Raw genomic sequence first — 23854 nt, forward strand, 5'->3', positions numbered from 1 at the left:
TCTGAACCCATCTCAAGTCCACATATATTTCTGCCCAATTAAGTATGTAATAATTAAGTACACCGGCAAGAGAAACATATAGAAACCCCACAGAGGGGAACAGAAGAACATGCATTTCTTATCAGTTTAATCTCTTTTTAAATATTCAAGGGAATTTTCCCCTTTGGAGACAGATTACTACTTATCTGCCTTTTACAACATGGATCACAAATGCTTTAATTTTTTACAGAATCGTGGTTAACATTTGCCACAAAAGAAACTGTAGTGAATGTGATAGAATTGAAGTAAAATTTACTAAGCACCCACTTTGTTCTAGGTGCTGTGCTAAATGATTTTCATATTAATTTTTATAATAACACTGTGAACCATGCACTCTGGTGATCAGCATTCTATATATAAGGAATCTGAGGATTAAATAGTTCATTACACTGCCCTGGGCTATGCAGCAAAGAGGTGAAGCCCAGATTTGAACCCAGGGAGTCTTTACTTCTAACCATTGGCATATAGTTGTTTCCTTTTTTTTTTTTTTTCAACTTTAACTTAAAATTTAATTAAAAGGCAATATGAACATATATTAATATATTAAAAAGTCAGAAACTACTGCCAAGCTTCTAGTGAATTAGTTCCCTTTTCACTCCTGATTCTCATTTTCCAGAAATAACCATTTCCATCTCTTGGAGCTCTGTCTTCCTGTTTTAATTTCTGTATTTCTAAGTAACAAGTTTATGTTGCTATTTCTTGATTTTTAAAATTTCGACATTATCTATGCTTCTACAGTAGAGACGGAATCAACTTCAACCTGACTCCCAGGGCTCCAGTTACTGTTTGAGCACATCTTCTAGCTAGAGCAATACCGTGGTTATTTAACATGATTACTTAATATTTTTCACGTCTGAGCAACAGCCTATACTACGGTTATATTTCTTTTCATATATATATATATATATATATATATATATATATATATAGCATTTATGGAATCAGTAGCTCTCTCCTCTCTTTAAAACATGAACATTCCTAGCCTCCATCCTTTCTCTTATGGAATTAATACAACTCCTTCCATTATGGTTAAGCCCATTAGGTTATCTAGTTCAACTGTCTTACTCCTAGTAGACATCCATCCCAGAGGAGCCAACTCCCTACTCCAATGTGAACAGGGATTCTCCAGGCTTCAGGGCAGCTGGCATCTGGGATGTTCCTTCACTATCCGTCCTGGGAATTTTCTTCTCTCTCAGGTTTTATATTATTTTTCTTCTCGTTTTTTAGTATATGTGACATCTTTCATTAGCTTCCTGAGAATATATGCATAGGAGGTAAATATTTTATATATTAAATGGCAGGTGCAGTATTCTAAATTATAAATAATTTTCTCAGCTTTCTGGAGGCACCGTGTCACTGTCTTTTAGCTTCCAGCATTGTTTTGGAGGATCAGATTTTTTCATCTTGGAAACCATAAAGATCTTCCCCCCTTTGTCGGCCATGTTCTGAAATTTTATAATGGTTTTGCTTTGTTTTTAATTTTCCTGGGCATTTGTAAGTTTATGCTCTAGAAGTGCAGCTGATCCGTGAACAAAGCGGAGCTTGATGGCACCAACTCCCCACCAGCTGAAAATCTGTGTATAACATTTGACTCCCCCCAAACTTGACTACTAATAGCCAACTGTTGACTAAAAGCCTTACCAAAAACACAGTCAAATAACAAATATTTTGCATTTTATATGTATCATATGCTGTATTCTTACAATAAAGCAAGCTAGAAAAAAGAAAATCATAAGGAAGGGAAAATACATCTGTAGTACTACATATTTTATTGCATAAAAAATCCACATATAAGTGGAGCCATGCAGGGCAAACCCTTGCTGTTCAAGGGTCCACCCTATAAGCTTTTCAGTTTGGGAAACTTTTTTACATTACTAATTTGATAATCTCTTCCTTTTTAATTTTTTGTGGGGGACTATTATGGAATAACTAAATTGGATTTTAAAATTCTTTCACTAAGCCTGGCTGTGATATAAACCTGTGATATAAACCTAGTAACATGGTGGGAGCTGGGGCAGTGGGCGTCGTATCGTCAGGTGCAGAGTATTTCATTTAATCTATTTTTCATATAGTGGCTCCAGCCTCAATGGTGCCCCGTAGCCCCAAACCCAAAGTCCCTCTGGGCTGCCCTCTCCAAGGAGGATCCTTGGGCTTTCTATTGGAGTCAACAGGCAGAAGTTGCCTAGGATTAGAGGAATCTGCCAGTCAAACCGCTCCTTATTCAAATTTTCAAGCAATTTTCCATTTTAAAGTCCTATAGACTTGCTGTCTGCACTTCATGAGTCTTCTTGCATTTCTTTTTTTTTGTTGTTGTTTTTAAGTTTTTTTAATGTTTATTTATTTTTGACAGGGAGACACAGCATGAGTGGGGGAGGGGCAGAGAGAGAGGGAGACACAGAATCGGAAGCAGGCTCCAGGCTCTGAGCCATCAGCACAGAGCCCGACGCGGGGCTCGAACTCACAGACCGTGAGATCATGACCTGAGCCAAAGTCAGACGCTGAGCCGACTGAGCCACCCAGGCCACCCAGTCTTCTTGTATTTCCATGGCATGAATCAGCTTTCTCCATCCTCCATCCTGCTGACAGCAGTAACTATTCATCTATCCACTGTGGTCTTCCAAAATTCTAATGGGCGTCTGTCATCTTTACCATCTTCTTTCCTCGTCTCTTTGCCATTGTGGGTTTTGACCTTCTTTTCCCTTTACGTTCATTTTACTGGGGTTTAGAAGTGGGTAAGGCTATAAATGTATATGATCGATTTGCCATATTTACTTAGATACAGCTTAGGTTTTCTTACATTTGCTAAATTACAATACTGGCTATTAGAATTGTAACTGTTTTTAACCAGTTCTCACTTGTAGAGATCATTACCATGTTCTCCAGGAGTATTCAGGGAGCTGGAGGCCAACCCAAACCGCTATCAGCTCAATTATCAGAATTTCAAACACAAGAGAATCCATCAAGCGCTTTAATCTTACAAAAATGGGAAAATGTCCTGCTAACATTTTTTTAAAAAATAAATGTTGATTTAAATATTAAACTATTCCCACTATCTAAAACCTATGTTTTAATACCTAGTTGCACTGCTTTAAATAGTTCATGAAATAAAGTAAGCACACAGACTATTTTGTAAGATTTGATAAATGGGTCTGTTTATATTTTGTAGTATTTTTAAATTAAGCAACTTGGCTATAATGGCCTAAATGTAATGGAAGTAACCAGAGCGTGGACAGAATGTTCGAGGACAATCTAAAGGCATGGAGTAGCAATATTTCTTATGGGGGATTTTTGGTCTTTTCTACCAACAACTGGAGTCTGCTGTGCTTATTAAGAACAACGAAGGGGAGTAGGAGGGAAAAATCCTTTATGCGGGCATTTTTCACTTTTCATGGTCACTCTTTTTTACTCTGGCGGATGGTGTATTGTAGGCCAGTGTGATGTACCACCTTTGATGCACACATTACGGTAAAATTACAGCGTGTGTTCTGTAGGCCATGGAACACTCCTTGCAAAACCATTGTTTTAGACTCTAAAAACTCTAAGAATGCACTGTAATCTGTATTCAAACACCAAATGCAGAAAAAAAAGCTCCCTTCTATGCATGTAGTGGTGGGCTAGTGACCTACACAGAAATAAACAAAACTGCCTGCTCTGTTATGGAGACATCACTGCAACCCAAGCAGTTTAGGATGTCTTCTTCGTGGACCGATGACATTAACCCCTAAGATAGCATAGCTTCTTAAGACTTAACTCCTTGGTGACGTGGGACCTATTTGCCCCAAACACCTGCCATGCCCAAGCCTCCCTCCCCTTTCTCAGCAGCTCCTCTGTCTAGCTTCCTCCTGATTTTCCTTCTCGATTCATTCACCGTCTCACATCCACCTCTGTACCCTGGCCAGGAGCACAGATGTTCAAGAGCCTACTTACTTCCTTTAGTTGATTTAAGTTTTACCTGCTGCTCAGTAAGCTTTTTCTGTATTTCATCCGAGTCACAGGAATCATAGACTATGGGCTTGGCCAGCTCTGACTCGATGTGAGCCAGCCACGTCCTCAGGCTGCTCATGTTCTTATCCAGCTGCTGTACGGCCACCAGGGTCTCCTTCAGCTTCTTTACCCTGTGGGCAGAGGAGAGACTTCACCTTCAGTGAGAGGCCCCACTCAAGTTTCCCTTGTGAGCAAAAGTGAGCACTCAGTCTAAAGCCAAGTTGCCTAAAGTCAAAGTCCAGCTCAGCTCAGCCACTTACTGGCTGTGACTTTGGGCAGTTGTACACCCTCCCTGGGTCTCCATTTCCTCATCTCTATAAAATGAAGGTAAAGGAAGAGTATGTGTGAGATCTGAATGAGTTGAATGATGCAGGGTATATGGGAAACATTCAATAAATGTCAGCTATGATGATGTTCAACATAGCTATAGTAACAGGTTACTATGGTGGCCACCAAAATTGTTATTTCCACAAATTATGTAATTTATACTAATTGAAGAATACCTGGGAGCAAAAAATGAACATTTCCAATTGGTAGGCACCAAAACAGATAACACACTCATGGTTCTGACTACTCCAGCCCTGGTGGGATTTATTCCCGCACCCTTGTGGCAAACTCAGCTAAAAGAAGAAAGCACACTTAAGACGAATGATCAGTGAGCGATCACGTGCACTTAATGCCAGATCTCGTTAAAGGTAACCGAGGACCCTTTGGGCTACAAGCAGCAGAGGGCAGATCCAGGGCCGACCACCATCTAGTCTTCGCCTGCAAAGCCTAGTTCAATGCAGTATTTTCTACACAGTATGTTTTTAAAAAATGTTTTCCCATCCTTTCCAGGAAGAAGTAAAAACCAGTTTGCTTAAGATCGCCACTTATCTAACAATCCTGTGTGGACATCCTATGTGTAAGATGCTGGGAAGACAAAATAAATAAGACTTGATTATTTTCCTATGAAATGCACGATCTGACTGGAAAGCTGGACATGTCAACAGTGAAACATAACACAGTGTGAGAAGAACTAAACTAATGAACCAAGTCCCTGGCTAATAAATAGGGAGGGATCAATTCTGCCTGGCCGTCTTCAGTAATCATTCATTCGCTCGTTCAGCCTCCATTGGTTCAGGTCTGTATTCTTTCTACAAACATCTATGATGCTAGGTAGCCATGGAGCTAGGCGACAGAAATACAGTGATGACTGAAGGTTCATCCCAGCCATTGAGGAGCTGAGACTTTGCTGAAGAAATAACATTTGAGCTGCATCTTGACAGCTGGATACTAGCCAAGCAGAAGATTTCTGGCCTAGGAAACACAGGAAAGAAAATCAGAGATATGGGAGGCAGAGTGCCATAATGCTGGGGGGGTGGGGGCTGGGGGGTGGGGGTGGTGGGAAGAGAAGCCGAAGAGAGATGTAGTTGTGCTGAAGCAAGACGGATGGATAGGCTAAGATTATAAAAGGCCTGCTGTGACACCATACTGGCTTTGTGCGAACTTTGAAGATAAGCAGGAACGTGGCCAAGACGTATTAGCCCAGGAATGACAGGATCAGTTCTGATTTTGAGTATGTGAGTTTGAAGTGAGGCTCGTATGGAAGACCATTCTGGAAGTAAACAGAATAACCCAAGCAGCTACATCAAAAGCCTGCACTTGGGGAGCCAGGGACAGGGGTGGGGCGGGGATTGCTAAATTCATGAACTGCCATGACGGGAGGCAGAAGGAGTTAAAAATGATGTGATTATATGGATGCTGCCGTCTCCGAGGGAATGGCTGAGGAACAAGTTCACGGGGTTAACGGTGCAGGAAGTTTGCAATATGACGAGTCTGCGGGTCGGGTAGACATGCATAGAAGTGTAGTTCACAGGTGTCGAGGAAAGGTCAGGGTTTATGCCAGGGTTGCTTTAGGTATTATTGGCACAGAGCGAGGCCCAACGAAAGGATGTATTTCACCCTGAAAGGGAATGGATGAAGAGAATGAATTGTAAAAGGCTGGCTCATGAAGGAAGAATCAGAGATATAAAAAAGAAAAAAAAATTCATAAAGGAAGAAGGTGACCGAGGAAAAGTGGGGCATGAAACCAAAGGCAGGAAAAACTCCAAGAAAGAGTGGTAGTGGTGGGGCGGGGGTAAGACTGATGTTGCTTGAGGGTGCAAACTTACAACAAGCAGTAAATGAGCTGTACAGATCTAATGCACAGTAAAGGAGCAAAGACAACAGTAATTGTGCAATAATTATGAATTGTGATAACTATTGCTACAGGGGCAACCACACTATCATAGATCAACGTATCAAAGTAACACATGCTACACCTTAAATTTACACAATGGTACATGTCACATATATTCAATAACAAAATTTTAAAAAGAAGTGTTGGTTAGTGATCTGAATGCCCCCTTGATTAGATTCACTTGGTCGGCCTCAGATAAATGGATAAATGCAGACTCCTGGCTAGATTCCAATCCACTTCTACCGAATTAGAACCTCTGGGGGTGTGGCCGGGGAACTGGCACTTTTCACAAGCACTCCAGGGGAGTCTCAGATACACTAAAGTTCGGGGACCGATGCTATCCTCTGTCAAATGGACAGCAGGATAGTATAATGAGACCTAAAAAGACCTAAACACAATGCATTTGGCTTAAGAAATACAGTTATGGTAAAGGAGTATTGGTAATTTTTTTTTTTTAACCAGGCAGTAAAGGTGAGTAAATATGGTATGAAACCTGTAGAACGATCTGGCTGCAAGGAAACATTGATTTGTTTGTTTTGTTTAATGCAGTTTAATATTTGGAATAACTCTGGAATGTTTTTAAGCAGAGAATAAGGAACTTGTGAGAAAGAAGCCAATGACCGAAGGAAAAAGGAGGAGAGAAATGACAGATGAAAGCAGTTGATGGCACAAGGATGCAGAGTAGATGGTCAAGGACACAAGGGCAGGGGTACTTTTGAAGGTGTTTTCCTACTGAGTCAGGCTGTAAGCAGGAGTTTGGGAGGGCCACAGGCAATATTTCTCAGCTCTATTATTATCAAGTAATAGCTAGCAGCAAAAATCCATTAACGAGACCCTGGTGCGGGCCTGACACGGCTGAGTATCCAGATTGCTCTAAAGAAAAAGGTAGACGGGAGTGAAAAGCACACGGTCAGTGATTTCACGTTCAGCCCATATTTGAAAGTCACTGCTGGGGCGCCTGCGTGACTCAGTCGGTCAAACATCCAACTCTCGAGTTCGGCTCAGGTCACGATCTCCCAGTCTGTGGGTGTGAGTCCTGCGTCGGGCTCTGCACCGACAGTGCGGAGTCTACTTCGGATGTTCTCTCTCCCTCTCGCTCTGCCCCACCCCTCTCATAAATAAATAAATAAACATTAAAAAAAATAAAATTCACTTCTGCTTTCAGGCCACGAGTGCTCCCCGAAGCTCAGGAAACGGGGTCACCTTATTGCCGCTGCTTATAACATAGACGAATGCAGATGAGCAAAATACATCAACGTCCGAGGTGCCAACTTGGCTCAACTGAAGAGGTATCGGCAACAGGACTTTGCAGAACTCCAGGGATGTGACATATTCCAAGGCAGGAATCGATAAAGAATGTTCTCAGAGACGGAGGACTTGCACCCCGAGACATCAAGTATTTCTCGGCTCTGTTACTCTCAGACAGCAGAGAGGGGCTTCTCAAGCGAGGGGCTGTTCCAGGATCACTTAGGGGTGCTTTCAAAGCACAGAGGCCACCGGCCAACTCTCTTCCCACCTCCTCCAAACTCCTCCTTGGAGGACTCTGAGAAGCTGCTCTGGTCAAGAGCCATGCTCTGAAGAAAATGTCTTATAACCAAAGTCTTTGCAGCATTTTCCTTCTTTCCTTCTTCCTTCCTCTTTAAATTGTTTTTTAGTGTTTATTTATTTTTGAGAAATAGAGTGCGAGTGGGGGAGGAGCAGAGAGAGAGGGAGACACAGAATCTGAAGCAGGCTCCAGGCTCCGAGCTGTCAGCACAGAGCCTGATGCAGGGCTTGAACTCATGAACCCCGAGATCATGACCTGAGCCGAAGTCAGATGGTCAACCGACTGAGCCGCCCAGGCGCCCCAGCATTTTTCTTTATTTTTAATTACTTAAAACTGGTATCACCACTTCCATTATAAATAGAATGTTTACAAGCCAATGTTTCTCTCTCAAATAAAAATCTAGTCATGATGTAATCACTTTTCTCTTTGTCACACAAATGCTTTTAAAAGGATTTTCACTATGGCCAATTATTAATAATAATACCTGTATTTCATTAATTATTACAATACCTATATTTGAAAAACATTTTCAGTTTGTAAAGGTACTGTTAGGTACATTACCTACATTGCATGGAAAAAATATGTATGCATGGAAAAAAATGTAGGAATCTTACCTACATTGCGTGGAAAAAATATGTATTTAAAAATTATGTTCATACGCCACAATACATTCTATTGATAGGAAACAGAAAACATGTGTTTCTCTCTGTTTATCATGACTCATAATTCTATTCAAGCTAAGACTTCTCTAGTCATTTTTGTAAATACAAATTGTACGCTGTCCCCAGGGAAGTCCAAGGTATTGACCTTCAATAATAATTCCAAGAATGTTTACATACAACCTACTCACATTTTCTCACATATAAGACAAAACTCACTTGACTGTCAGCCAGTGAATAACAGTTTTAGAATAGCTACTGGATACAAAGCTGTAGGTGCACGTTACCAATGGCCATGGCACGGGCTTGGAATTTAACACGGCCCTGGCCATCCTGCTTCCGTGGTCCAGGTTGAGAGGACAGTCTACAGTCAATAAACACAAGGAGACTGCACTGAGATGTCTGTCCCAGTTTTATCTCTGGAAGAAAGTCCTTTCGGGAACCTCTCCCACCTGACCAGCTTCCTGTCTTCAGATTTGGTAGCTGAACGCGGCCCATGCTTTGGGACACATGCTTTATAGCAACCTCATAATATCATCAGGGTTTCGTGTGGAGTTGGAGACTGGAAGAACACCTCATTCAGTGCTTGCTTCCTTCTTTCCCTTATTTTAACTCCCTGGTATTATTTATACACAAGTTCCTCTCCCCACGTTAAGTTCCTTGGAAAGCTGGAACTGTGAATTTCTACTTTGGGGTTTCCCCTTCCCCTGCCGTACTAAACTCAGTGCTTGGCACAAAGTTGGGCACTACTTAAATGCCTGATAAGCGTTAATAATTAGTATTCTACCTAAGTAAAAGACTTTTATTGAGTTAGCACAGTTTATTTTTAATTTCATTGATATTAAACGCATACTTAAATCTTCCCTCTAAGTCCAACGTTTGCGAATGGTCTGTCAAGTACTAAAATTCATTCATCCCCTTGGTTCAAAATTCATTTACCAAAATTATCAAAAGATCTAAGGCACAAAAGAACGTGAGTAAATACTGTTCCCCCAGATATTGTCTACACTAGTCAAAAAATTTACAAGATTAGTAATCTTGTATAATATTGAATGAGTTCCCATAGAGCAGTTAGTGTGCAATATGTCAGGGGCATCGTGACATGGAAATGCTTGTTCATCTAGTCCATTAGGGACAGGTTCCTCTTTCAAATGAATGTGTAAATCTTAGTGAAGTCAATGGGGGTGAGCATTTAAGTAGTTTTGCTTTCTCATTTTTTAAAACATGCATTTGACTACAAACAGCAAAATGCATTGTGTGTGTGTTGGGGGGAGCAGATGTGAGCTGAGAGGAAGTGGGTAGTAAAGCCCCCATACATCTTCCTTGACCTTACGAAACGCGGTATTTGCAGGACATGAGTCATTCTTTGTTAAGAAATGTCCCATCTTTTTTCCATTATTTCTTTAAAGGAAATCCTTGGGTAAAGTGTCACAATATTTCTATTCATCTATCACTGTAAGAAGTTTGAGCAACATTCCTTTTGGTAGCATCCAGGATTATAATTCAAAATGGATGTTTGCCAATGTCACAAGTCTGGGTAAGTTGTTTAGCAAAAGTCTTGTAAATCTGTAAATCCCTGCAGCTGATGGGTCTCTTTGCACAGTCCAGCGTGCCTCACAGGACTTCACCCTTTTTCAGAAGGGTTCTACTACGAAAACCAGTCGTCCAGCGTCTGAACACTGTTGCACGAATATCTATATACACATATACACGTTACATGTATGTATTTATCACTATCTTCCTTCATCCTAGTTTAGTAGATCCATCAACAAAAGCAAAAACAAAATTTCATATTCTAAATATAATAGAACCAAAAGCACCATTAGTAAATCCTAGTCGTTAATAGGAATTTATTTGGAGGACGTTATGGTACAAGAATAGTATTTTTTTAATGAAGCTAAAATTCCTGATATAACATTATTCTAACAGAAAAATATCATGAAATAAATATTTGCATAATACACAGAATTACTATTTTCGACATACATTTTTCCATTTGGCGTATGTTTTAAAACCTTTATACTGGTCAGTGACCAAAACTTACTGGCAAGCCTATACAGAAATGGCTTTTCTCATACACAAAACCCTCTGGGCCCCTGCAATATGAGATCTTTATTTAATAAAGGGAAAGCTTTCAGCCACAAAGCTGGGAACTGGCTAAGACTGAATTTCAGTTTCATCAGGAGCCCATCCTTTAAATAGCAGATGATAGACCAACTGGATCATCTTACTGGGTCTCCTTCTGAATCTCTTTCCTGTGTCTCAGCCTCTCTGCCTCGGCCATACCCCTCGTATGACGCATACAGTCCAGAGACAACTGGAATACCAAGCCATAACCAAGTTCATTAACCTTTCCCTCCGGCTCCACATGCCCAGTAGGGGGAACAAGAAAACAAACCGACAAATAACTCTTGGGAGTCCACGGCCAACGAGCTCCTAACACCAAATCATCTCCACTTAACACTGGCAAAAGCAATTATGGATTAAAGATCCAGCATCTATCCTACGAACCCCACGTAACACGAAAGCTATGCACAATGGAAGAAACTCAAGGAGATGCCTGCCTTGTGACATCGCAGTTACATTCTGGGAGATCTGAGTCCACACAGCCGTCCTCTGCCATCCTCAGGGCACACAGATCTTCCGCCACCACCATGAAGCTTCCAACTTGCAAAAGTTAGGTCTGCAGAGCAAAAGGCTAAATCCTGCGTGGGGATGAAAGCTTCCCCTTGTCTGCGTATGGAAGTATGAAAATGCTCACTCTAAACAAATGTTGGTAGGTCTCTGCCTGATAATATGACACTGAGCAGTGACAAGTGGTCATGTTTCTAAATAAAACCTACATTCATTAACATGTGCCAGGCCTGATCTCCTGGAATGTAGGCCACGAGTGTAAGAAGGGGAAAAGGCTCAGTGTAATCTGCAAAGGAGGGGGAGGCTTTCTAAAGAAAGAAGGATATCAAAAATAAGGCTGGCCTGCAGACACTGCCATTCTGGAAGAACAGTCAACTCTTCTTGTGGGCTGTTTGCTAAGTTGGAAAGGATATTCGAAAAAGATAGATCGCCCAAATGCAAACAAACAAAACCTCCACAAGCGCGGCCCATTGTAGTAGCAAAAAAGAGCAACTTCTTTTTGTCTGCTGTTTGAAATGCGAGCTAAATGGTGTAAGTAGGAGTTTTAGGGGTTGTTTGGGAAGGTGGGATGGAAAAGATACTCAGTAGAAAAGGAGTTGGTCTTCACTTTTGAATAGACTGTTGAAGCAAAAGAGCACCTGAAGAAATAGTATTCTTCCCCTAATATTCAAAACCTTTGTCCTTTTAAAAATAATGATGTACAGCGACACAAATAACATTTTCATTTTAAGGTAATAAAAAAAAAAGCATCCGTTCATTGGCTTGGTGGGATTCAGATAAATTTATTTTGTGGATTTCAAGAGTTTCAAATTTTCTGCACTGAATCTATAGTAATTTCATAATTTAAGCTTTTAAAGAAAATAGCCTCTCAAATTATTAATTACTGGGAATTTAAAAAAATGTGGTGAATGCTGGCTGCTTTAAAACCTTTTTGGATCAAGGTATATATACACACACATATAAATACAAAAATAATAATGAACATTTTCTAAGTTCTTTTTAAAAGGCCTATATGAGGAACTGCAAAATAAAAGAAAGCATTTGGTTCTGGTTATGTGAGATAATTGCTTTTAAAACAGAAACATTTTATTTTTAAAAGAAGCAAGCTTATATTTTACATAAGAAATACAGTCCAGACGACTTAGTTTTAATAAAATTACTTTTCAAGTCCTGCTATTTAAAGATAAAATGGGTGATGGGCATTGAGGAAGGCACTTGTTGGGATGAGCACTGGGTGTTGTATGTAAACCAATTTGACAATATATTATATTCATAAAAATTTTTTAAAAATAAAGATATCTTACTGTGATTTCTTTATAAAACAATCACTCCTATAATTTATTATTTTTAACAATCAGGAATAGAAACATCTAAGCTTTGGTTAAAGAGATATGTAGGCCATGATTCCGTAACACTAGGGAAATTTATTTTTTCTTGATTATGACTAACATTCCTGAAAACTTGAGATCTTTGAAAACTTTTACTGCCGTTATTTTCCTAGTTCAATTCCTTTTTACCTTATTTAGTTCTCCTCATGGGTTAAAATTTTTTCCCCATGCTCATTATCATTAGGACAATATATTTGTGCCAACAAATGAAATATAAAGCAAGGCTTTAAAGACACGATTACCGTCTTAGCAAAAAATGATAACAATATCAATGCCCATCAGTGGGGAAAATATTGGATAAACCATAGTATATTATATATTATATATATTATTATATATATTATATATTATACACAGTATATTATATTATATTATATTATATTATATTATATTATATTATGTTATGTTATATTATGGAATACTCTGTAGCTATCTAAAAGAACAAGACTGGCATATGTGGCATTTTATAGTATTCACGGTCCTTCTCCAGCATTGCCTCTTTGGAGCTATGGCAGTTATTCTTATGAATATTTTGAAGATGAGGAGTCTAGGGCTCAGAAAGCTTCTGCAGCGAGCCCTGGGTCACACAGGCAGAACGAGGCGGACTAGACTCGGGCCTCTTGATTAGTTCTGCATTGTATCCGTGCTTGCTGCCTCCATACATTCCTGATCCTGGCCAGAGTTTTCCAAATTGGCCACCTTGAGATAAAGCCAGCCACAGATTCCAAGAATCAAGTTTTCTTTTTCCTCGAGTGTGGGTGGAACTCCAAATCCCTTCTGGGGGCAGCTGCCGCAACTTGACCAAGCCTTCCCTGCACTGCGTGTGCGTTTTACCTACACAGCCTCTAAACTCCCTCTGGGCTGAGAAAGCGTCGTTCCCTGAGCACTTGGCAGTGCTAAGGTACTGTCTCATGCGATGCTCCGAATACATTTTTACACATGTGGTAATTGAGGTAGTCAGAAGATAAGTAACTTGCCTAACATTTCAGCGTAGCTGAAGCAGAAACATTTCAAGCAGTGGAGGCCTTAAGCCCATGCTCTGCTTTATTCCTATCTGCATATATGGCACTTGCCATACTATGTCTTAGACTAGAGATACTGAACAATTACTGGAGTGACCATTATGTGCAAAGAACTATATTAGGTTCCGGCTTTGCTATGGACACACTTACATCTTAGGAGAGAAAAGGAATTGCAAACAACTGATCACACGAGATACTGATTATAGTAGAGGGAAATTCTGTTAAGCGCAGTACAGAAAGCGTGCTGACAGGGTAAGAAGAATCTCACCTAATCCAAAGAACAGGAAGAACATGAAGAACAATCAGGAGCGGCCAGGCCAGATGGGGGTAAGAGAGCGGGCGGGAAGATGGAAGGAAGGCCTGTGGTGAGGAGTCATGTATACCTGCTTTATACTCTTACTTGGGTAGGCACCACGTTCTTTTCATTTTTACACCCCTAGAGCTGGTGTCGGCAAACTATGGCTCGACACCTGTTTGGGTAATAAAATGTTATTGGAACCCAGCTCTATTTTTCGGTTTCCACACTGCGTAAGGCTGCTTTTATGATATGGCAGAGGGGTTTCGGCAGGGACCGTTTGGCCCTCAAAGCTAAAAATATTTACTAGATAGTCTTGTGCAAAAGTTTGCCAAGCAAACTTATAAGCAACCAGTGACCAAGGACCACAGATTGCATGATTCCATGTATATGAACTGTCCAGAACAGGTAAACCTGTGGAGGCAGAAAGTGACTTAGTGGTTGCTGGGGCCACGGAAGGAGGGAGGGTAGAGGGGAAGAAGGTGATTAAGGCTTTTATTTGGGGGTGATGAAAATGTTTTAAAATTAACCGTGATGATGGATGCAGAGGTCTCTAAATGTGCTAAAAAAATCACTAAACTGTATACTTGTGATAGATGAGTTGTATGCTACGTGAGTTAGATCTCAATGAAGATGTTATTGAAAAGAAAAAAAGAGCCAAATAACTAAAGTGTGCTTTGGTTTTGGTGATGGGGATTTAGGTTTGATAGAGGGAAGAGCAATATCCTTATATTAGAGAGTAGATTTAATGAAAAAAAAAAAAACAAAAAACAAACAACAAACATCATTACAACAGAGCACACAATCAAGTCTGACCTTCCTAGATACCAAAATGGGGAAAGTTCAATAATACACTGTCTCTTATAAAAAGCACTGAACAACTAATGCTAAGAAACAGATTTCCTGTTAGTGCTGAACTCTAGAACAACTGCTATGTGGGTTTTTTCACAGAGTTCACTGACAAAATGAGAGGCAGAATCCCAGCAGACAGTTTTAAAGAAATTACATCAATGACTGTTTCTTGTGCTGACTCTTTTTTCTTAAAGTTTATTTGCTTATTTTGAAAGAGCATGTGAGAGGGGGAGGGACAGAGAGAGAAGGAGAGAGAATCCCAAGGAGGCTCCACGCTGTCAGTACGGAGGGGCTTGATCCCACGATCCCACGTGGGGCTTGATCCCACGAACCATGAGATCATGACGTGAGCCAAAATCAACAGTCGGATGCTCAAGTGACTGAGCCGCTCAGGTGCCCCTCTTATGTTGACTCTTAATGAAAGCCAAGGGCTCAGAAATGCTTTGGCCAATTGTCATGGCTGGTGTTGAGCAACTGAACTTTCTGGGATGAAGAAAATGTTCTGTATCTGCAGTTCCCAATAAGGCAGCCATTATCTTCATATGGCAAATGGGCCTTGGAAATATGACTAGCACAACTGACTATAATTAAAATTAAACCACAGCTTGATTATATCCCATTTAAGTTAACTTAAAGACCCACGGGTCGCTAGTGACTGCTACATTAAACTGAGCAGGTCTAGAAACTATGGTCAGGATACTAGAGCATTATCCCCTAAGACCTAAAAATAACTAAGCAAATTTTGTTGCCCTAAAAAGCTGACAACTCTTAGTGACAGTTTAAAAATTCAATGCAAAACACATTTATTTTGTGTTAGACAGAATGGTTTAAGCTAATCCACTAGTGATAGGAAGTTGACTCAAAGTTATACATTCTATTTGCATGCAACAGGTTTATTAGCAGTGCATCTTCTTTCTTTTCTTTTTCCTGTTTCTGTTAGCAGGAAAGCTATGCACCTGAAAATATAATCTTCAGCAACAACCTCTCCATTCCCACAAGAACACCAAAACAGCACAGAAATATCAAAAGGCTCAACTAAGTTGTGTTCTGCATTAATGAATCAGTGTGGAAGGAAAACAAAGTTGGAAGAGGGAAGAGTGGTGAATGAGACTGAACCATAGAAACTTGATATTTGAGCTGGTAGGTCATAGTTGAAGATGGGTGTGGGGAACGGTCAGCTGGTCTGTGTCCTCCCGAGGCTCTGATAAACAAGGAAATGGAAAGTAAATGTGACGGCCAAGTGTCATTTAGGAGAGGCTTCAAGGAGACTATGAACCCAGTGTGGCACTAAACTCTAGAGCAAATGAACGGTGAGCACATCAGCTGGTACACATCAGAAGAAGGCAAAAAGAAATGGACAGCATATCGACAGAATCTCCTGTAGGAACTGCATCTGTGTATGGTAAGACTCTATAACCGTAGAAACATATGAGTGTTTTAGTGACTGTAGTATAAAGCACGTATATTTTATAAATATTTGATTGATTCAAGTTTACTAGTGTATCTTTGGAAAAATAAATAACACCTAGAAAATCCTCACTTGAACAACAGAAAAGTTATACATAAACATGACTTTGAGGAGAAACCATCTACCTCATTTGATGTAATGTAAATTTAGCTCATACACTAAACTAGCTGCTTATGATTAACTTATATTAGATTCCATCTAAAACATCTTTAACATAGTGTATCCCCCATATTCCACACCACTGAGCCACTAAAGATGAGAAAAGAACATTAACTAGTTTAACTGGATTACATGGCAATGTAAGCTAACCCATGAGTCATAATCTGACCAAAAAAATCCAGGGATGTTTACCAACTGGGCGGCTTCCCTAAGAAGGGTATTTATAGAATAAAGAGCTTCAGTTTGTCCTTCTGAAATAAGATTTGGTTATCACGGACTGAGAAGTGAGGCTAAACATAGCAGTGGGGTTCTAAAACCTACATACGCTGGAATACTTGGAGTAGGTGAGCTGAACCGTACATTTCCATTTCTTTGTAGTACCTTTACCCGGGCATTTAGCTCATCACTTTACTGGATTTCTTTTTGCATGTCTCTGTGCCCACCATGAACTTCTCAAGGAAAGGAACCTCTGTCTTTGTAGCCTCGAAATGTCTCAGGGCTGATGTCAGCACTTTACAAAGGATTGGGAAACTAGATTGTTGAAATAAATAACAGAGTCTAATTTCCTTTTAATTGCATTCTTTAGAGCAGGGACAAGGAAGTCATAAGTTTGGCAGACAGCATAATATAGTCTCCAGAGCATGGGGTGTAGAATCAGAGAGTGCAGGCTAGGCCACTTAGCATGTGAGGGGCCATGGACAAGCCTGAGCCTCAGCCTCTGTATCAGGAAAATGGGTACAATAATAATGCCCAGCTCAAAGGGTGCGGTGAACAAAACATGAGAAGACACGTATGAAGCCTATAGCATGGTCGCTGCACAAATTAAGGGTTCAATAAATGTTAGCCATCACAGTGCTGTTGTTAAACATTTTGAAAACTGATCAACATTGATTCCATTTTTGTTTCATTGTTGCTAGCATAAATTATAATCTCATCTTTGTAAATTAGCTTCTCTTGGATAACTCCCTCTGTGGAAAAAAATATGCTAGTTATTTCCAAAATCAACATATGGAATTGCCATGACCATATGCAATTCTTGTGGGCACACAGTATTCAAAAGGCACTATTTCAGGTCCAAATTCATGCAGCATGGCTAAGGAAAAGAACCCAGATTTTAAAAAGTGTATTGTTGGTTACATCCAAGATGTCTGTGAATCAGAAGCATTTGTAATATTCTAAATCTCCTAACTGCCATAAAAAATACCCATTTAAATATTCAAGTATTCATTCATTTAAATATTTATTGAGCCCAAATTGAGGCACTGTTCTTGGTCATGACATACAGTGGACAGAATGGTCAGAGATGCCTGCCCTCATGGAACCTGCATCCAACATGAAGCCAAGTTCACCTCAAATAAAGCATTTACTTTAGTCATTCCCTTTATAACAAATAGCCCAGTGCCTCATTAATTATACCAGACTTTTATATTATTAATAAAGACCCTTATATATTTTAATTTCTTTACTTTTATCTCTTTTCTTCACCCTGCCCTTCTCCAGCAGCAACTGAATATTCCTCCCAGATACAAGGCAGACAATTACAGTTATTAAACCTAACACAATATTATAATAATGCAGCAGATTATTTCTACAGCTAAGCAGAGTGGCAATAATTAGCTTTATTCCCACATTTTGCTAATTGGAAATATAGTAGGAATGTGTGTGTGTGTATATAAGCATATATAAGTACATATATATAAGCATATATAAGCATATATATGTACATATATAAGTGTATATATACATGTATATAAGTATATATACATATATGTACATATATAAATATATAATTTATATAAATATAAATTTATACAAATATAAATATTTACACACATATGTACATATATAAATTTATATATATATATATATATATTTTTTTTTTTTCCTATTGCAGACAAAAATACCCTCCATGGATACTAGCCAGCAGTTTTACTTCCTTCCTCATAGAAGGTTAAATACCCATGAAGCTCTGAAATACAGAATTTTCCTTTTGAGAATGGGTTTTGTTTTGATATGACTTGAAGCTAAGTGGCAACACCACTGAATTTATTACATACGAAGGAGAATTTCAAAGTTCATGAAAGTGACATTTATGAGAAAAGCCTAAAAACGGTGGGGAGAAAGAACACAGAGGAAGATTCACTGTAATGAAAGGTGGACCAAATGCTTTAAAATTCTGCATACATGTGTCCTATTGACCAGAATCCTTTGTACCTGGCTGCCATGAGATCCAGGAGATGCTGCCACCGGTCATTGACCTTTCCAAGCTTGTATTCAATCTCAGAGGCTTTGCTTTCATGGCTGGCTCGAGCAAGTCGTTCTCCCATTTGCTGGAGCTGTATTTTGTTCTCTTGGGCAACAGCAATTTCCTCTTGATAATCCTGCATAATAAATAGCAATCACAGAGGTCAGAAATCATTGTCTTAATGCATTCAGGCTGGCTCTACTAGAAACATGATAATTACAGTTTTCCACTGCTTGGAAATAGTTTGGGCAGGAAGAATACTATGTGATTATCAGTCCATGTACACAAGAATTAATGTACACAAGTACATTACAGTCCATGTACACAAGAATTAAACCTATTATTTTCCGTATGTACATAGACTCTCGATTGAATTTTCATAGAGATGGTCTTAAAGAGGATGGAGATGCTTTTTTTTTTTTACATAAAATGGGCATTTAAAAAGCAGTTAACAGTATATACATAGATATAAAAGACAAAACTTGAAAGATTTTAATGCTGGGAAATTATATCTTATTGTTGTAATCACCAACCTGGTGTTATATTTAGAATCAATCCTCATACAAATAGTTGCTAAGAGGCTTAGAAGATGTGTGTGTGTGTGTGTGTGTGTGTCTGTGCAATTATATATGTATAACTGACATATATGTATATATATGTAAAAGCATATATGTGCTTCTGTCAATTATTTGTGCAGATTATTTTAAGAATTAATACCTTCATTTAATAGAGCTATCCTCTATATCATGTCAATACTTTACAACACATAAATCATGGCAAATTAACTCACAAGAATGATAACCATTAGTCTTAGAGGATCAGTGGGTCTCCAACCTTCTTCATTCACCCAGTGTCTGCACTCACTCCTCTTAAAAATTGTATTGGATAAGGAAACACTGGCTCCATATGCGAGAGAAAGTCCACTGAATGGTATGGTTGAAGTGATGATGAATGGACATCTCCTGTCCTCTCCAACTCTCACTGCCTGACCAATGATCCTCTTACTCGTGCCACAGTGACATGAGCCAATCTTTAGAATCACCGTTTTCAATTTTGGGCTAAACTCCTGTCATGCAGCAAATATTATCTCAGCAAAATAATACACAAAGATAGGTATTATAGGGCCATGGATATTTTAACTTTCTCTTGATCTAAAGTTAGTGTGGCAATAAGGTTATCCCCTCAAGTCAGTTACTGAAGCAAGAAGACTCCAAAGAAATGGGAGAAGCCAGTGCAATTTTATTCTATCTCAGTGTTGAGCGCTCTCTTTAGGCCCAGCAACCCCAACGCACCTGTCCTGCATTTTATGTTACTTCAATACAGTGGGATTCTATGACCAAAACACTAGATGACTGACACCACAAGAGGAAAGCTCATAAAGACTTCTTTTTATATCCCTTAACTCATTTTATATAAGAATAGTATAGTTAATATTTTAAAGATCATTTCTGAATTGTGCCAGATAGTATAACAAAATTATGTGAAAAACTAACGTTTTTCTAAATTTTAAATTGTCATTGTATTTTGTTCAAGAGATAGTTTTTTTCCACACCCCCAAAATATGCTACCTTAAATTTCATGAAGAAAATCAATGAGAGTATAGATACACACTTAACCAAAATTTATTCTATGGCAAACTTCACCATAATACCTATAAGACATTAATCATGCTTAGTAGAGCATTATCTGGTATCCAGAAACTATCAAAGGGCAAAGGTATGGGCAGATAGTAAAATGAAATCTGTATTATCTTAGTCTACATTTTAAAGGTTTACAATATCAAATATACAAATGTTTATTGCTAGAATTATATATATATATATATATTTTAATTTTTAATGTTTATTTATTTTTGAGAGAGAGAGAAAGAGAGAGACAGAGAGAGCGAGGGAGGGGCAGAGAGAGAGGAAGACACAGAATCCGAAGCAGGCTCCAGGCTCTGAGCTGTCAGCACAGAGCCTGACACGAGGCTCGAACCCACGAACCATGAGATCATGACCTGAGCTGAAGTCGGACACTTGACCCACTGAGCCACCCAGGAGCCCCCAGAATTTTCTATCTTAAGTGGAGGCCTATAAGGTTATTAATATCGCATGCTGACACATTAGAGTTTTTTTTTCTCTTTATGTGTATGCATGCTGAAAGATATCTTTTCCTACTATTTACATTTATTTTAGGACAAACGAGGCTATAATTCACTTATTCAATAGTGACTGAGGACTTATGAGAAGGCAGGCATTGCTCAGGGTCAGGAGATGCAGCAATGAACAAAATAGACAAAGACACTTCCGGCAAAGCTTATAATCCAGTGGGGCTTTCATTGTACAGGGATAAGAAACAAGTACGTAGGGAAAGTACACTGTAAACCTGGCAGTGATATGTGCTAACAAGGAACATAAACTAAACAAAAGTAAAAATGGTTCATTGTCCAAAAATAATGTAAAAGCACCACCGATCTCATCAAAAACATTTTTCAATGCTAGTAAATTCGATCAGCCTACACTGACATGAAAAACATCCATGTCACATGAATGTATAAAATAATGCGAGTTATACACAACTTGAAAATAATATGAAGCAAAATTCTCAGGAAGTCTTCATTCTTGTAACTGTCTCTGAATTATGTTTTATAGAGAAAATGCCAGTCTAACTAATCCTAAGAATTTTTTCTTTTGGTTTCTCTCAAGTGATTTTACCTCTTTAAAAACAAAAACAAAACCACAAAAGCAATATACATAAATGATTCCTTCTGAACAGGTAGCTAAAGCCAAAAAATACCGAACATTTGTCTACCAGCAGATAATTAACTTCATCACCTCCATATATTTTGTATGTAAAAGAGGCCTTTCCATGCAAGTTTATTTCATATTAAAAAGATCAAACGTTTAAAATATAGTGTTCCTTTTACAGGAAAGTAATTTCATAATGAGTAAGACCATCTTTTTATACCTACTAAAAGTATGCCTAAGCGTCACGAAGAGTGAAAACATATGTAGCCATGCATCCTGTACCTTCTTGAGTTTCTCTATCATTTCTTCAATGAGAATGTCTCCATTTTGAGAAACTTTGCTTTCCATCTGGGTCAGCCATTCGCAAAGCTCCTTGTTCTTTTCACTGAAGACAGCCCATTCATTCAATCTCTCACTCACTTGCTGCCGCCTTAAGGAGAGCTGAAAAATTTCAATGGGAGAAAATGTAAAGGGATAATGAGAGCAGAACTTGTACCCTGAGGAAAAAAGCCAATAAAGTCAGTTGGGTGGACTGGAATAAGCACTAGCTGTGCATCTCTTTAGGTCACTGTTCCCTGGGACACGGTGCCAGGAGGGAATCCCCAGCAAGTTTTCACTTTTCACAACAAGGACCCGCTGCTAAATGCCAGGGGAGGGGGGAGGGTGGGGATCCAACCCTGTACTTGCCTCCTGAAGAGTTAGACGCATGCACATTCACTCATTAAAGGTTCTGAACAACCCAGCCCCACACTGTGATTGGTTCCCTGTAGAGATTCTACACCATCATTAATGTACTTTCATTGAAAGAGAAAGTAGAAAGAAGAAAGAGAGGAAAGGATAGGAGATGAAGGAAGGAAAGGAGAGAAGAAAAACGGAAAGAAGGATAAAAGAAGGGAAAAGGAAAGGAAAGAATAAGGAAGAAAAGGGAAATGGAAGAAAAGAAGGGAGGAAAGAAAAAAGGAAGCAAGAACTGAATCTCAGGTATCTGGAGAGATTGGAACAGATGACACAGTGGCAAGAGGTCAGAAGTGGAGGACGGGTCCCTTGTGGCTCAGCTCTATGCCAATCCTTTTACTTTGGACAAGTTCTCTTACTTCCCTCCTGCTTTCTGTCTTGTTTATTAACCTTTGTGTCTTTTCCTTCTCTATTTCTTTTGCATTACGGCGTCATTGAGATTTAATTCACGTACCATACAATTTTGCTTAGCATGTTTTTAAAGTTCATCTATGTTGTACCATGGGTCAGTGCTTCACTCCTTTTAGCTACTGAAGATATTCCATCGTGTGGACAGACAACGTTTTATTTACCAACTCAACTGCTGATGGATGTTTGGGTTGTTTCTGCTTCTTGGCTACTGTAATACTGCTGTTGTACACTTGTGTCCAAGTGTGTGTGGGGACACACGTTTAGTGGCCTTAGGGCTATATACCTAGGAGTGGAATTGCCAGGTTACACGGTGGCGCTACAGATGGCCTGCCTAAGTGGCTGTGCCAGCGTACGTTCCCGCCAGCAACAGGGGGCTCATTTCTCTACATCCTCACCGACACCTGTTATTATCTGCCTTTTTGATTTTGGTCATCCTAGTGGACGTGAAGTGGTATCTCACTGCGATGTGGATCTGTGTTTCTCTGATGGCTAATGATGTTGAGCATCTCTTCACATTTCTTGGCCATTTGTGTATCTTCTTTAGGGAACTATTTAGTCAAATCCTTGTCCATTTTTGAATGGGGCTGTTGTAACAGCCCTTTCTGCATTAGAAACACAAGGAGCCCATTCCTTATCTGTGGGTCTAGAGTGATCCCTTCCAGAATTTAAAAATTTTCTGACATCATAATAGTCTTGTTTTTGCAGGGCTGGTTAAGATCGTAAGGAATATTTTTAGTTGGCTAAACTACCTGTTACCAAAATATCACGTCATTTGAGTGGCAATGAGATGATCCTTCTTTATGGATGTTCTACGCACTCATGCTGATAACGCTCGACATTCTATCAGTCATCCCATTACATTACGCACCTACCTCTCAATTTTCTTTTTTTTCACTAACATTTTATTATGAAAAACATGAGGCATACAGAAAAGTGGAAAGAGTTGTAATGGCAAGCACTCATAACATGTTCCCTATTGTTAACTCCCAAATTGTTAACATTTTGTTCCATTTTGCTTTAATACATATATTCCTTATCCATCAACCCATTTCACTTTGTGATACACTTCAAACCAATTTCCTTTTAAAAAATCAAAATAAAAATAGTTTCTAAGGTGCTATATACTTCTAGTTAGCAATTCTGCCTGTAGTTGGCTGTGTTAATGAGTCAAGGTCCCACAAAACCCAAAATGTCTATGATTCTACACCTAAGAAAACAATTAGGCTTTGAGACCAGGTTCCCTATGCTAGGGCTGGGCCTAGTCAGAGTGAACTGCTTAGACAGTGGGCCCCATAACCTCACATAGTTTATGAAATGTCAGTCTTCACAAATTCAGTCTTTTGAATTAATTATGAGCTTTTAAAACAAAAGTTTCTCTGGGTAGGGTGACACTGATGAATCCCTTGAGTGTTTCCCCAATAGTACAAGTCAGTTTATCATTGTTTTCTTTGAGGCAGAAAAATACAG

General features: G+C 39.2%; 1 protein-coding gene across 4 annotated transcripts in view; it reads right to left on the reverse strand.

Moving 5' to 3' along the window:
* SYNE1 (spectrin repeat containing nuclear envelope protein 1) overlaps nucleotides 1–23854 on the reverse strand; it is a 471896-nt gene that overhangs the window by 41397 nt on the left and 406645 nt on the right. For 3 of the 4 annotated variants that reach the window (XM_042940094.1, XM_042940093.1, XM_042940091.1), the window contains 3 exons: nucleotides 21524–21682; nucleotides 18482–18648; nucleotides 3992–4154 (listed from right to left, as the gene is read on the reverse strand). In XM_042940094.1, coding sequence (XP_042796028.1) covers nucleotides 3992–4154; nucleotides 18482–18648; nucleotides 21524–21682 — 489 coding nt within the window. Of the gene's footprint in view, nucleotides 1–3991; nucleotides 4157–11009; nucleotides 11736–18481; nucleotides 18649–21523; nucleotides 21683–23854 lie in introns of those variants that run through there. The other variant, XM_042940095.1, reaches the window with a different exon arrangement.

The sequence above is a fragment of the Panthera leo genome, chromosome B2 (genome assembly GCF_018350215.1).
Source record: "Panthera leo isolate Ple1 chromosome B2, P.leo_Ple1_pat1.1, whole genome shotgun sequence".
In the NCBI taxonomy this organism is placed as follows: domain Eukaryota; kingdom Metazoa; phylum Chordata; class Mammalia; order Carnivora; family Felidae; genus Panthera; species Panthera leo.